Consider the following 15,952-nt stretch of genomic DNA (forward strand, 5'->3'; position numbering starts at 1 on the left):
CCATACAATAAGAGTAAGTGAAAAGAAGAAGTTTCAGTTAAGTTAAATAAGAAAACCAATTAACTGATTAACCAAACCTAAACTAAAGGAAACTCAGATATCGGATGACCATCAATTAAGACAATAATCTGAATACAGAATATCCGATTTGAATAAAATTCTTCGAATCATCCCACACGCCTGAAAGGCTCAAACCATTCATCCATTGCGTCCCTCTTTTCTCTTCATCTTCAAGCAACTAGAATTTCGAAGGCCCGCCTATTCTTAATTTTTACCCGGCGACTGCAACCGGCGATAATCGTAAGATACCTTAGAGGCATCATAGATTTCGTCTACTTCGATGACTAGCAATCTTAAACAATATATCCTTTATGAAATTACTAATTTTTATTATTGATAAATGCTTGTTTTTTTTTTGAATCTTTCTCTATTGCTAGTTTTCATCCTTAAATTTTGCTCAAATTTGATTAATATCCGAAAAGGTATCCGATTTATATCCATATTCAGATAAAAAAATATGGATATGTTTAATATCCAATTCGTGTCTGTATTCTTTTATAACAAATATAGATATTAATTTTGATATTTGTTTAATACCTGTATTCGTATTCGTTGAAAAATATAGATACAAATATGGATATATCAACAACCGATCCATTTTCAGCCCTAAGCTATATCTGTTTTTATATGCTATAGAGGCATGCAAGAAAACCGATCCAACCATAAACCCAATTCAAATAGTTGTTTTTAGTTTGGTTTATATTTTTTTTTATTAAATTTGATTGGATTTCGAGTTAAGAAAAATTTGAACCGAAAAAAATTAGTTTAATTTTAATTTGAATTTTCAGAAAATTAATTCAAACCGACCCAATCCAAGCACGCTCGTGCGCGCCCCCACACAGACAATCTGACCCAAGCCATATATATCTTTATATATAAATTTTAGGTTTTCAATTTCTTTCTTATATTTTTTTATATAAAAAATAAAATGACAATCCAATAAATTGAACTGAACAAAACTCTATTTTTTGGATCAGTTTCAAACAGTTTTTATGGACGACCGTCAATCCATGCATACCTTCAATGTGCTAGGTTGTTAGATTCGTTGCAGCAATTTTTTCCTCTCTCTCCCCACCAGCATGGAGATTTCCACGTTCACAGTGCCGTGCTGTTCCCGCCAGCCCCCAAACCTACCCCCTTGCGGAGGGCCTACAAGACGAGCCAAAGCAAAGCGTTTCCGTCCAAAGCTTGTGAGGCCATTGGGACTTTCAGGGATGACGACATTTCAGCGGCCCTCCAACGCGTCCCCGAGTCAACTCTTTCTCTCTCTTTCTCTCTGTCTGTAGTAATTGAAGAAGGAGGATCCCAAAGATCCCTCCCTAGACTTCATTCTGGCATCCCCATATTTCCTCGTCATGGTTTTCGTTTTTAGTAGCTTCCGTTGTTGGATTCCCCTCCTGAATGTGAAATCTCAACAACCATTGAGGACAATCAGCGATCATGGGGCCAGTTTGCCTAACCCAAGATGATTTTATTGGCATTAGAATACGATGGTTTATAAAAGGACGCTTCTTCCCAAATAGGTCAAAATTATAGGTCATTAAAAATGCTTTAGCATGGTGATGATTCGCTCTCTAGAATACCAAAGAGGAGAAATGAATGATCATTTTTCTTGAATATGATGAACATTACATCTCTTGTTAGGGATGACCATTACTGGTTCCTTTTCCCTCTTAAAATAACAGAGGCTCATAGTCCTTTCTCTCTCTCTCTCTCTCCTTTCTTTCTTTCTTTCTTTTTTGGAAGAAAGATGAGAAATCATCTCATTTCTATGGATGAAATGTGAAGGAAACAAATTGGTAAAAACTGGTTATTAAGTTTAAAGATATGAATTGTGTAGCTAGCAAAATCTCTTGGCGAATTATACCAAAGTTTGGGGTTGAATCTAGCCTTCACCAAGGTTTAAGGTTAGGGGAGAAGGGCCAGTTTTTCTTATGTACCTCATTGTTTATAGACCTCTTTAATTATGCTAAAAAAAAAAAGAGTAGTTTTTTCTTCTATCAAGTTAGTTCATCTATGCTTATCTAAAAGTGCTACCTAGCTAGTCTGTTGAATTTGGAATCTGATATGAACATCATGTTTGGCATTTTCTGCGGCTTTGTATATTCCAAAACATTTCTAGTAGTCCAATTTTTCTTTATTTTTATGAAACTTGTAGATGAAGCTTAAGGTCAGTAGGTCTGTTGCCTTCCATCATTCTATTTCCATTAAGTTTCCAAAAATAAAACAAGAAGGAAAACATTATAGAATCGATGATAGAAAAGAAAATTACAAGATTTCTCTTGTATTATCAAGTAAAAAATTAAAGATAGCAGTTGATCTATCAGTGAATTGTCGTCATCCTCTTGCCTTATATTATTTTTTGTTAAAATTTTGATAGACCTATAGCCTTTTGGTCAATTGTTAATGTTATTTCTTTTTTTAATCTTCTCAGCAGTCAAATGAATCAATACGATCGAGTTTCTAATCTAGCCTTTGGCAAGGAATGAGGTTTATCTGTTGACTTCTTGACAAAAAAAAAATTTGTTCAACCATGACAACTAGTGGATTGCAATGTCGAACTGATTTTATAATGTGTCAAGGATAGCGAATTGTATGCTAACCTTTCTGTTCTATGTTCTTTCTTTTTGGTAAACCGAACGATTTATAAGAGTCCTGAGTAATGCCCAGAAAATACAGCTAAAGAAACATAATTATGCCCTTCACTCTACTTTTAAATGCATATTGTCATGCTCTATAACTCCTTATATTTGTTCTCCACTTGTAATTAAATAAATAGAAGACTAGTCTTTTTTGCTACAATAGAAGACTAGTCTTCCCCAGCTGCTGTTTGTGTGGGTGGTGGGAGATTGAAAACATACCATGCCTAGTTCACATTGTGAATGGGACACCCGGCGCCGTTGTATGCACTTTCCATGCAATATCCATAATAAGGTTCTGGTAGTATCTTTGGTGCGAAAGAATGATTGATCGTCTTTTCACTGTGTCAATTATTGGATCATGCTCCATATCAGCTCTCGAAGCACTCTAAACTTCTTCATCCATTTGCTTGTACAAATCTCTAAGTGGCCAACCTAATGATGGATTGGCAGGAAGAAAAAAGCAAATTCATTGTTTTGCGCAAAAGATACAATCCCTAAAGAAAAATGTTACCTCTAGTATTTGTGGGGTTCGAGTTGTATCTTTTATATGAAAAAAATATTTGATGTTTTTTCACGACATCAACAGTTGGATCGTATCTTCAATAGATCTCAAAGCAATCCAGATTTCCTCATTCATCTGCCTACATAGGTCTCAAAGTGGCCATTGTATAATGCAACGGTGAAACCCCAAGGAAAAGAAATCATTCTTTTGCACGAAAGATGCAACCCCTTGTCCTCCACCAGAAAGCAAGCACTATACTGACCAAGAGAAAAAGTTGCTTCTAGTGTTTGCAGGGTTTGGTTTGCATCTATTGAGGAAAAAAAATGATTAATGCTCTTTCATAACATCGACTAATGGGTTGTATCTTGTATAGATCTTAAAACAATCGAACTTCTTCATTCATCTTCCTGTATAGATCTTGAGGTGGCCGATCCAATGGTGGATTCGGAAATCATTCTTTCGCGTGACGGATACAACCCTTTGTTCTCCATCACAAAGCAAGAAAGAACTACATTGCCTGAGAGAAAAAGCCGCCCCTAGTATTTGTGGTTCGGGACCGCCACAAAGGCAAGAGAATATTAGGATTTAGGATGGAACCTTCCGTAGAGACAAGGGTGGTCATTTGAAAGCAAGCACAGTACTAATTCACGAGCTAATCATGGAAAGAACAAGATTTTCCGTCCAGATTTTCTAAATTAACGTCTCGCCAGATTAGATTCATGTCATCCTTTACTTCTAATCCAACTTAGACTGCAGCTTAGGTCAAGGTCATGGCAAATCAAATCTAAGCATGTTTGTAGCTCAAGCTAAATGATTTCCCACGTCACAATCTTCTTGACGTGCTTCTACTTTGTCAGACAGTGAGTTAAAATTTTAAAAAATAATTGAATTATATATATGTATATATATTCTAAGTTTCATGCACTAGGATATTGCCTAGTTAGTTTCTAGATAAATGTTGTGCCATTTTCTGAAAAATGGTAAAGTTTGATTTTGGGTGCTTCGAACTTATCATGTGTGAAAAAGTATATCGCGCAATTTGATGATCTAGACACTTGAAAAGCATGAAAATAATGAGTACTGTTGGTTGTTTGCTTAATCATCATCATATTTGTAAAAGAGCTTTGCTCACACAGAGAATAGAGCTTAATTAGATACTACCACCAAAAGAAGAGAAACAACCTGCTACTGGACTCGCATGGTTTATAAATGAAGATCTAAAATATATGCATCATTTCACCTTTTGTGACATCTTTTAAGAGTACTCTATATCACCACCGAACATTTTCCTGGATGGTATCACTTTTTTTTTCACTTTTGCAAGAGGGCAAGGGTTCAATTTTCTCGGCGGGTGATGATCATGCAACTTGTAAAAAAATCGCAAGACTATTTTTTTTAAAAATCTTTTTCTTTAATATGCATCTAAAATGTTGCATATGTGGCAAAGGAAATTTAATGGCAGGAGAAATATGCTCTTATAGCTAATGGATGCTTAATATTTGGTAAGTAAAAAGGATTAGAGAATTTAAAGTGCCATTATTGGAGTGCTAATATTGGATGGAGGCTTACATTATTCAATGAGCTTGGCATTCTTATATTGTGCATATTACCCAAGGGACTTAACATTTTGGAGAATAAATATACATAAAAAGAGTTAGCGCACATTTTGGTTTACTACTAAACTTGTCCTACTCAGGTGACATGCATGCACCCTATGGGCTTGTTTGGTTCGCGGAAAGTATTTTTCCTCATAAAAATATGATTTCTGAGAAGCAGATTTCTGGAAAGAGCATACTTGGAAAAGTATTTTTGGCATATTTGGTTGACCATAAAAAAATGACATTTTCAGAGTGCTTATGTTTGGTTGACCATCTACTTTTCTGAAATAGTTATGGGTAATTCTTATTATACCCTTAATAAAAATTAGGTTTTTAATGCTTTGGATCAAATAAGTATAGCTGAAGGGTCTTTTTGAGAAAAAATAAAAATGATTCGATTTCCGGCTCACGAAAAAGTAATTTTTTAATATTTCTTATGAAAAAAACTTTTTTCATAAAACGTGGGAATCATATTTCTATGCAAATACAAACTTTTTTTGTTCACAGATAAAGAAGAAAGAAAAGTATAATCAACGAAAAAGTAAAAAAATGCCTTTTGTTTGGTTGGAGTTTTCAAAAGATGCCATGTCTTTTTCTTTTGGCATCCGTTTACTTTTCATTCAACATACTTTTCTATCTTTTTTTTATCCACGAACCAAACAAGCTCTGCATGGTTGCTTCTCTCAGCTGTGATTCTATCCATCTACCTCTCTCTTTCACGCGCGCGCATACCGTTGCGTCACCTTCGATGTCATATCGACATCAGAAGCAAACAAACAGGATTAGCCATTCTAAATTCTAAATTTCAAACCTCCACCGTGCACAACGGTCAAGCAGTCTATCTAATCCTAGCCACGATAACTTGCGCCACAATCAATCTTGCGTGTGATGATTTGGTATTCCACAGTGCATGCGCTTTTAACGGATTTTGGCTTGGAATCCCGCAGAAATATACCATACTCCTATAAGATAATTAAAAATAAAAAAAAAAGGTCATGTTTTTCAGATTAATAGTTCATGTTCTCCTAAGAATTTGGGAGGCAAATGAACAAAAATTTTTTGCCACCAACGCAATGATGGCAGACAACAATTATATGCATTTTACATTCATATCATGCAGTATTTTTTTTATTTTTTACGTTAAGATGGGCATTTTATAATGTTACGAAATAAATACATCCCAAGAAGCAAAAAGCAACAAAAAGTCATTGAAGCAAACATCACATCGGTTCATAGAATCTAACCGGAGTAATAAGCTATGAATGAGGCTACCCAAGTGGCAACCCTATTTACCTTCCGATAGATGTGTCTCGATGCAAGAGAGATAAATTCTATCGTCGAACTGCATATGTCTTGAAGCAGAAGTGTGTATTCACCTTTCTAGCCCGCCTCTAGATCCAACCAATCACCATAGTAGAGTCGCCCTCAACCTTGGGTGGCATCAACTCTCAGGGTACGTCGAGCATAGCTAAAGCCGGCCCATGCGGCTTTCAGCTCTGCTCCTAGAACTGAGATATCAAAGGTCGAGCTACCGCCAGCTGTGACGAGTCTAAAGCCCAAGCCTCCAATCATAAAGCTAGCTTCGCCTCTCCTACCACCATCTATCACACATCTGTCGAAGTTGATCTTGAGAAAACTCAGAGGTAGGAGTTCCCAGATGATGAACACTGTCTGAGACATTACAAGAGTTGAGGTAAAGCCCCAGATATTCGGAATAATCAAAGATTTTTCGGATCGATCTGAATGAATAACCTCGATAGCATGCACCAGATCCCTTTTCAGGATGAACCTTTTACATCGTCCAATGGCATTGACACAAACTATTTCTTTTATTATTATTTTCCGGGGTAAGACCTAAAGGGAGAAATCTTCACCATTTGATGGATGCCGGTAATGAAGCAATATTGGTGGGAGCCAAGAGTCGCACCCTGCACATAATGTGGTTACGACTCTTGATCATCAGGGTCTAAACATCTGATGTATGGCACGATGAGAACACAACTCTGTCAACTTCTGTCAAAAAGTCCAAACGCGAAATGATGCAATCATAGGAATTTAACAAACGTCGCAGGCGATCTTCCCCAGCTCCCAGCGAAAAGTCAGCGTGGACTCGCATTGGAAAGGAATGCAGGATATTTGCGAGTCGTAAAGCTCGCACCAAGGCCGCCAAGGTCTACAACTAAGAAATTTCCACCCTAACATTCTCTCACCTTTATTGGCTTCGCATCGAATTGTTAGCTAGATCGCACATTTCAATGCCGTAGAACTCGAAAAGCGGAGTTGGTGAGCCGTTGATGAGGCCTGAGGTAGCGGGCCGTGCCGCAGGAGCAAAGCGCGTAGTATGTCGCTCTATAATAGCGAGATCAAGCACAACAACTCTGTAAAACCACTGTAGTACGACCATTAATTTGTGCTCTCAGGAAATGAACCCCAAAAGCAAAGGTAGATGCTTAAAAGCTTCATGAATCTCCCATCCTACGCTGTAGGCAAAACTGTTTAAATTAGGTCTTACATATATAGTTGGGTGTCCATGATGAGCTGACTAGCTGACTGACCCGATCTGCTCTGATTTTAATAGAAGAAGAGAAGAAAGTTTTTGGCAGCTATTTTCTCTCTCTAAATCTTATTAGCAAAATGACAAACAAAGAAGAGATGGTCCGTTCTTTTGGAATTATAGAGCTTTCCATTTCTTTGATTGTTCTCCGACCTAAGCAACTCTTGAAAGCTAGAACAGACCGGCGATTCGATCCAAGATATGCGCTTTTCTTGATTTTGTCATCCTTGAGAGATTAATGGCCATACTAAGCCCTAGCTTTAGTTTGACGGTCATTTATACACTAAAATATGCGTCATTCTATATAGCTGCGAGTTTGGAACATTTTCTGGGAGACAACTACTCGGCGACTATGGGATTAGACCTGCCGCAGTTTCTTCTTCGGATTTATATTATTAGTTTCTTCTTCCGATTCGTATGAGCTTTTATCATCCTATCCATATCTTCTTCAGCCGCAAAAATGGACGGGAAATGTAGTAGGGAAACAATAGTAGTTACGACACAAACTTAGGAACGACCAATTCCCTGTTCAAGTCATCTCATGCTGCAGTGGGCGATCTTTCTCGCCGTGACGAACACCTTGGCGAGATACCACACCTGTATTCCTCATTGGAATCATGGCTCATCGAAATCCATCTGGACGGCCGAGATTGACGGATACCAAAGAGGCCATACACGATCCAATTGCCTGTATCCCCACCAATCTACCAAGCGGGTCCAAAACGGGTACCTAGAATTCAGCGGCGGGGAACGCGGATTGCGCGGTCATCGCGTGGGGACCCGTCTCCGGCGCGCTCCACTCACGCTCGTGCCTCTCTATCTCATTCTCCACGTGCCAAACAACCTGCTACTCGTCTAATTTCTGAAGCTTCGCCGCCCGCGATGATGGACACGTGGCAGACCCCAATGCCAGGCATAACCTACTCGCCCCGGTGGCGTCAATAACAACGCCAATAAAATTTGACGCTTGCCACTAAAATTTTAAGATAACATATATTTAAAAAAAATTAAAAGCACCATAGATGGGATGATGATATATGAATTTCTTTTACATATATTTTCTCCAAAATATATAAAATTATATAAATATTTTTGTAAAATTGCTATTTGTATAAATACCTTTGTAAAATATTTATTATATATATATTACTTTTTATTTTTATAAAAATATTTATACAGTTTCGTATATTTAAAAGGATATATGTGCAAGAAAAACTCTAGCTAATTATTTTTTTTCCACCTCATATTTATATTGAATTTTTAGATATTTTATTTTTAGATATATATATATATATATATATTCTAGATTAATTTAATTATTTAATAAATTTAATTTATTAAAAAAAAAAACCGAAGCTGACCACGCGGCAGTTTGACCACCCGTCTTTCTTTTTGAGAAGGTAGGTGGGAAGGTTACGCGACCGCCCCCACCAAACCAACAGCGACGATAACACTCTCTATATATTTCCCACAACCCAAAAACCTCACCAAAGGGGAAGATATAAGCCCTGATCTCTTCCCAAATTTCCTTCATTCTTTACTGTTTTCGTTGTTGTCCCTCGAGGAAAAAAAAAAAACGATCGTCTCGGCAATTGTAATTGGAAGTTGTTGAGGTACTTAGTAACTACTAGCTAGCTGAGAATTAGAAGTTATATTGGTCAAAAATTCTCGGGCGTCGCCGGGGATCCGAGAGCCGGAATGCAGAAGATGGGGACGGACGACGGGAAGGGCGGCGACCACCAGTCGGACTCGGACATCATCGAGACCGAGAGCGTCGGCAGCGATCGGGTCGGCCACAGCGGGCCGCTCAGCAAGCGCAGCAGCCGGAAGAGCGCCCGATTCAACCTACCGGGCTCCGCCGCCGGCGACGACGAGCAATACGTGGAGATCACGCTTGATGTCCGCGACGACTCGGTGGCGGTGCACAGCGTGAAGCCGGCGGCGGGCGGGGAGGCGGAGGACCCGGAGATGACGCTGCTGGCCCGGACGCTGGAGAAGCAGTCCGGCTCCATCGGGTCGTCGGTGCTACGGAGCGCGTCGTCCCGGATCCGGCAGGTGTCGCAGGAGCTGAAGCGGCTGGCCTCGGTCACCAAGAGGTCCGGCCCGGGCCCGGTCGACCGGTCCAAGTCGGCCGCCGCGCACGCCCTCAAGGGTCTCAAGTTCATCAGCAAGACCGACGGCGCCGCCGGCTGGCCGGCCATCGAGAAGCGCTTCGACGAGCTCGCCGTCGACGGTGCCCTCCCCCGCTCCCTCTTCGGCCAGTGCATAGGTCAGTCACCAACTACTCTCTCTGACTCTGACGGTTTCTTCTTCACTATTCTTTTCGATTGTTTTGAATCTTCCTTACCATTTAAAGAAAAGTAAAAATTGGTAAAAGGAAATAATGGAGAAAAGGAATAATGATGCAGGAATGAAGGAGTCCAAGGAGTTTGCGGGAGAGTTGTTCGACGCGCTGGCGAGGAGGAGAAATATAATCGGCGACTCGATCACCAAGGCGGTGCTGAGGGAGTTCTGGGACCAGATCTCGGACCAGAGCTTCGACTCCAGGCTCCAAACCTTCTTCGACATGTAACTACCTTAGTAATTCCAGCCTCTAGGATAAGATTAATTTATTACACTCGGTAATCCAACCCGGGATTTGCTCGGAAGAAATTAATTTTATATTACATGTGCAGGGTGGACAAGAATGCCGACGGAAGGATCGGCGAAGAAGAGGTCAAAGAGGTAAGGAAATAAAAGCACTCTCACCACTTTGGGGAAATGACATTATCCCATCAAGAGGAAGTCTTATTTGGGTTGCGGTCCTATTTGGTGTCCGGAAGCAAGCCACTCAGGACCATACATGGGTCCGCGAGGCAGAGTTGCCTAGACATTTTATTTTTTGATTTTTTTATTTGTATCCGTACATATTAGATATGATACCACCGTTTTTAGCGGAAAAAAAAATAAAATAAAGCAAGGACTTGGCTAACTCGGTTTTTTTTTTTTTTTTGTCTCGTTTTCATGCTAAACATGCCAAGCTCACCTACCCATGGCAAAATTTTAATTATGAATCATTTTATGCATGAATTGTGATCGACAGATCATCTCTCTTAGCGCCTCAGCAAACAAGCTCTCCAAGATCCAAGAGCAGGCGGAGGAGTACGCCCGCCTCATTATGGAAGAATTGGACCCCAATAGTCTTGGCTACATCGAGGTAAAACACCATCGAATTCTTCTAAAGAAAAAGAAAATTAGAATGATTTCGAAAAAAAGGCCAGGAAGACTGATTAGATGATGATCGGCTTTCAGATATACAATTTGGAGATGCTTCTGCTGCAAGTCCCGGGGCAGTCGATCCGGATCGGGACGACGAACAGCAGGAACCTGAGCCAGATGCTGAGCCAGAAGCTGAAGCCGACCGAGGAGCCGAACCCACTCCGGCGGTGGTACCAGCGGGCCAGGTACTTCCTGGAGGACAACTGGAAGCGGGTATGGGTGCTGGCGCTGTGGCTTGCCATCTGCGCCGGCCTCTTCGCCTGGAAGTTCATGCAGTACCGGCGCCGGGCGGTGTATCACGTCATGGGCTACTGCGTCTGCGTCGCCAAGGGCGGCGCCGAGACCCTCAAGTTCAACATGGCCCTCATCCTCCTCCCCGTCTGCCGCAACACCATCACCTGGCTCCGCAACAAGACCAAGCTCGGCGCCGCCCTCCCATTCGACGACAATCTCAACTTCCACAAGGTATTTATATATATATATGTATCTTCTCCGCCGGTTGTTTTTGAAAACCTCCGCCTTTAAAAGTATTAATTATATGACTTCGAAAGCCAATCATATATGTTCTTGTCCTTTTGTGTTTTTTTCAATTAATAGGTGATTGCGGTGGGGATCGCCATTGGCGTGGGATTGCACGCAATCTCGCACTTGACCTGCGACTTCCCGCGGCTCCTGCATGCGAGCGACGCGGCGTACGTGCCGATGAAGCCATTCTTCGGGGACACGAGGCCGAACAACTACTGGTGGTTCGTGAAGGGAACGGAGGGGTGGACCGGGATCACCATGGTGGTGCTGATGACCATCGCCTTCGTTCTGGCCACCCCGTGGTTCCGCCGCGGCCGGATCGGGCTTCCCAAGCCCCTGAACCGGCTCACCGGTTTCAATGCCTTCTGGTACTCCCACCACCTCTTCGTCATCGTCTACATCCTCCTAATCATCCACGGCATCTTCCTTTACCTCTCCCATCAATGGTACAAGAAGTCGGTAAGCATATATCATACCAAAAGCACCTTAATAATTTTCTCCATCTAATCCACTCCGAACGTACGTTAATCTTATTTAATTAATGGCAGACCTGGATGTACCTGGCGATCCCGATGATCATCTACGCGACCGAGCGGCTGATCAGAGCGTTCAGATCGAGCGTGAGGCCGGTGAAGATACTGAAGGTGGCGGTGTACCCAGGGAACGTGCTGGCTCTCCACGTGTCCAAGCCTCAGGGCTTCAAGTACCGGAGCGGGCAGTACATATTCGTCAACTGCGCTGCCGTGTCGCCTTTCCAATGGTGGGTATAGCTTTTGTTTAGCACTGGATAGATTCCTGGCTGATTAAATTAGCTAATCTTTGTATTCTATTACGAAACAGGCATCCGTTCTCTATCACTTCAGCGCCCGAAGATGATTACCTCAGCGTCCACATACGGACGCTCGGCGACTGGACCCGCCAGCTCAAAACGGTTTTCTCGAGAGTACGTGGCGCTGTTGTTATGCTTTAGATTTACCTTACTAATTTTGGATTACAGATGGGATGACAGTAGAGGATTTTAACTAGTAGTAATTAGTGGGTTAAATAATATATAGCATGGTAGTAATATTTTTGAGGTAATGCTAATAGATGAGTGGGATTTGGTTAATGGAATCAGGTGTGCCAGCGACCGGCCGATGGGAAAAGCGGGCTTCTGAGAGCCGACTGCGATGGCGACGCCGACATCTCCATTCCAAGGTGAGGACCAGCTTAACCTTCTTCCTCCTGCGCTCCGATATTAATATCCAGCTCACATGACAAACGATTGAAGGCCACCACCTCTGATATTTTTGGAACACGACGAACCTCTTTCACGCTCTTTGCTTGCCGGCCTCTCCAACTCTCTCTCACTTCCTTGTCTCTTTCAACAGTATTAGTCATGCAGCTGGCTCTGTTTGTTGCCTACTTATATTATATTAATGTACGCACCAAAAGAAAAAACAAAAAAAAGAACGAAAGAAGTAGAGGGACGGCAAGTCTTAATTTGGAGAAGCGATGGTACTCAGAAGAGTGGATTAATTTATTTATTCATTTGGTTTGCAAAATGCGAGTGCAGCATGCCTCGGGTGCTGATAGATGGACCCTATGGAGCGCCGGCCCAGGACTACAAGAAGTACGACGTGGTTCTGCTGGTGGGGCTGGGCATCGGCGCCACCCCCTTCATCAGCATCCTCAAGGACATCGTCAACAACATGAAGCAGCTGGAATCGGAAGGCCTGCTCGACTCGGAGGGCGATCGGGATCTGGAAGGCGCCGGCGGCAGCAGCCATAGGCCCAGCGGAACGTCGTCGACGTTCAATACCCGGAGGGCCTACTTCTACTGGGTGACGAGGGAGCAGGGGTCGTTCGAGTGGTTCCGTGGGGTGATGAATGAGGTGGCGGAGACGGACAAGAAGGGGGTGATCGAGCTGCACACCTACTGCACCAGCGTATACGAAGAAGGGGACGCCCGGTCCGCCCTCATCACGATGCTGCAGTCCCTGAACCACGCCAAGCACGGGGTCGACGTCGTCTCCGGGACCCGCGTCAAGTCCCACTTCGCCCGACCCAACTGGCGCAACGTCTACAAGCGCATCGCCCTCAACCACCGCGACCAGCGCATCGGTACGTACGTCTTTCCCCTCTCTTTCCTCTCGTTTCCTCCTCCCTCCATCACCGCATGCCACCGCTACACCCTCAATTTCTTCTCTAGGAATACCATATTAATGCACGGCCCAGCTCTGGACATATTTATTTATAATATGTAGCGCATGAATCCCATCAAAATGGGAGGGGGATTCATTGCATGGCGCGGATGACTTTATTGCTCCCGCCTGGAATTAATGATGCCAAGATGATTCAAAGCTATATCCACCAGGGAAGGTGGAGGGCTGGGCGCTGCCGCCTAAGTTGGACATATTCTATTTTACGGTGCTCTAAGATTAGAAACGGCATAATTGCTGTCTTTCTGGCTCCGCGTCTAAGAAGAGATCGAGCCTGTAGGTCGCCCACATGCTATTTTTTATAGTGTGAAACGCATGGTGTTTGAAGTGTTTTTCCTCATGCAGCATGGTCTTTCCCCCTTGGAAAGGGAAGAAGACCAAGAGACCTGCACCTAACCTAATGTCCAATAATTTCCATAAAACTATGCGGCGTGCTTAATTTTGACTGTAATAAGAACTTGTCTCTGCTCAAATGTCTTCCAGGACTCGTCATCTGCTGCTGTTTCTTTTCCACTCACCCTCGTTTGCTGTATTCTTTACTGCAGGTGTGTTCTATTGCGGAGCTCCGACGCTGACGAAGCAGCTGCGCCAACTTGCGCAGGATTTCTCACGGAAGACCACCACCAAGTTCGACTTCCACAAGGAGAACTTCTAGACCCGAGCCTCTACCATCTGATCATTACAAGGATATATACATACATACATATACCACACCACAAGCATCCCACAATAGCAGCAGCAGGCAAGGATCCCCGACCACCGTGGGATCCAATTAGCTACCCATAGAGATCTCTTCCTTTCTTTTGTACAGTTCTTACATATCTTTACATTTGTCAGGACTTTTTGAGAGAAATAGGTTCCTTTTGGAGAACCAAAGCAGGCCACCAAGTTCTTCTGTGGTGGCTTTGAAAGAAATGGCACGCAGTTGGTCAGCGTAGGAGGCTTTGTATTCAAGGGGAGTGGTTGAGCCGTTGTTGAGATTGGAAAACCACCAGAAGGTCCACCAGAGTAAGTTAGGATATAAGAGCGCTCGTCTTTAATTACCCGTATTGGGCGAATATATGTCATCCCCATGTTGATATTTGTACACAGCTGCAAGGCTCGGCACCACTTCATTGATGAGATAGTAAAAGGTTTTCAGCAAATGACGTTTCTGCTGTGTTTTCTTACCGTACGTTGGCCAACTTGAAGCACTTTATTCCGGAAACACGCACTATATCTACTGTTACACTTCAAGATTATCAAACTAATCCGGCATGCTCCATTAATGAGACAAAAGAACAGATGATAAGCTTTATGGACAGCCATTGTAAATTGCACAAAGCACTCTGTTCAGCCGATCTAGTTATTTTGGAGCTAATAATGCAGAGCATAGTTTCAAAAACTATTGGAATGGGATGGTACGCTATATTACTGTTTCAATATAGAACTGGCACCGGAACGAGAGCTCGGATGGCAAAATTCTATACGGTAGTAGAGTATCGAAGTGCCAATATTGGTAAGGTATCGAGATGCCAACTCACAATCTTCTCTGATAGGCTATTAAAACATAGTTTGGCTACGAGACTAAATTCATCTAGAATAAAACTACTTTTTTTAAAAAAAATATGTTTCATTTTTCAAATTAAAAAATACATAAACGCATACAATATCAGAATCAATCAAGCATAATCTCTATCGAAATCAATACATTCGATCAGATTTCATATAATATTTTGAAAAAGATATATTCAATACTAAAATATGATACATCAAGTTTATAAATTATGATTAGTTTGATTTAGGAAATATTTTATAACTTATTGATAAATTTAGAAAAAATATTATATTACTTACCTTGTAAGATGATCAAAAATTAAACTAACTCTAGAAATCATTTTCAGCATCTTATATCCAAAATTACATCTCTATTAAAATTTCATCATGATAAATTTTTAAGATTAAAATTCCTAAATCTCAGCATCCTAACAGTGAGTGGAGTCCAACACGAGGAACAGATTTGGTCAGTGGACTGTGTCCTATAGACTGAGTCGAATTATGGGACACATCCCAAAGCAAATATAATGACATTGATGCCTATCAAAGGCCGGGATATAAAACGACGCTAGGGCCATTACGAAATTTTAGGACCCTGTACTGGAGTCTACACACATGTCGAGAGAAAAGGAGTCTATTGATTAAGTGGGAGCCTATTCAATTCAGGAGTTTCCTTTGGAACTCGAAACATGGCACCCCTATCTCGGCCAATCCAGTGAATATTCGGCCAGAATCCATGATCTTAAAGCTAATAAGAGCGTGGATCAGGTGGATTAACTAAAAGGTTAAGGTATCGTTACCTTGTTTCCAATGGTGCTTATGCCGTGATAGTGGCGGACAATGTTGGGGACGAAGATAAGGGAAAACACTAGTGCTGATCCACGATGGAGGCCTAAGATCTTGGATGGGGGTTGATGGGAAGCTGAGTCATGCTAAATAGAAGCTAAGATCGAGCTCGATCTATTGTCTCTCTCGGCATTAGACTCCCATAGGGAGTCGAGGAAGAAGACAACTCCCATCGGGAGTCCATTTCTTTCATACATGAGCGATGCACATGCTCAATTACATTTTGAAAT

At 42.0% G+C, this 15,952-nt stretch overlaps 1 protein-coding gene across 1 annotated transcript; it reads left to right on the plus strand.

Annotated features, from left to right (window-relative positions):
- The first annotated feature begins 8,842 nt into the window (after positions 1-8,842).
- Positions 8,843-14,485, plus strand: LOC103720078 (respiratory burst oxidase homolog protein C-like). The gene is made up of 11 exons (XM_039116637.3): positions 8,843-9,625; positions 9,765-9,924; positions 10,032-10,080; positions 10,439-10,552; positions 10,648-11,079; positions 11,212-11,598; positions 11,688-11,899; positions 11,980-12,082; positions 12,257-12,336; positions 12,695-13,242; positions 13,886-14,485. Exons 1-11 carry the CDS (start codon positions 9,055-9,057, stop codon positions 13,993-13,995), a joined length of 2,766 nt encoding a protein of 921 aa, XP_038972565.3. The 5' UTR covers positions 8,843-9,054; the 3' UTR covers positions 13,996-14,485.
- The last annotated feature ends 1,467 nt before the right edge of the window (positions 14,486-15,952 follow it).

The sequence above is a fragment of the Phoenix dactylifera genome, chromosome 13, assembly GCF_051530095.1.
Source record: "Phoenix dactylifera cultivar Ajwa chromosome 13, Ajwa_hap1_PhDact_Kaust_v1.1, whole genome shotgun sequence".
In the NCBI taxonomy this organism is placed as follows: domain Eukaryota; kingdom Viridiplantae; phylum Streptophyta; class Magnoliopsida; order Arecales; family Arecaceae; genus Phoenix; species Phoenix dactylifera.

What these genes read in the sequence shown, in the direction of transcription:
- LOC103720078 (XM_039116637.3), top strand. Translation starts at nt 9,055, where the DNA reads ATGCAGAAGATGGGGACGGACGACGGGAAGGGCGGCGACCACCAGTCG. An exon ending in CTCCAAACCTTCTTCGACAT is followed by an intron (nt 9,925 to 10,031) that starts GTAACTACCTTA and finishes TTACATGTGCAG; the next exon opens with GGTGGACAAGAATGCCGACG. An exon ending in ATAGTCTTGGCTACATCGAG is followed by an intron (nt 10,553 to 10,647) that starts GTAAAACACCAT and finishes ATCGGCTTTCAG; the next exon opens with ATATACAATTTGGAGATGCT.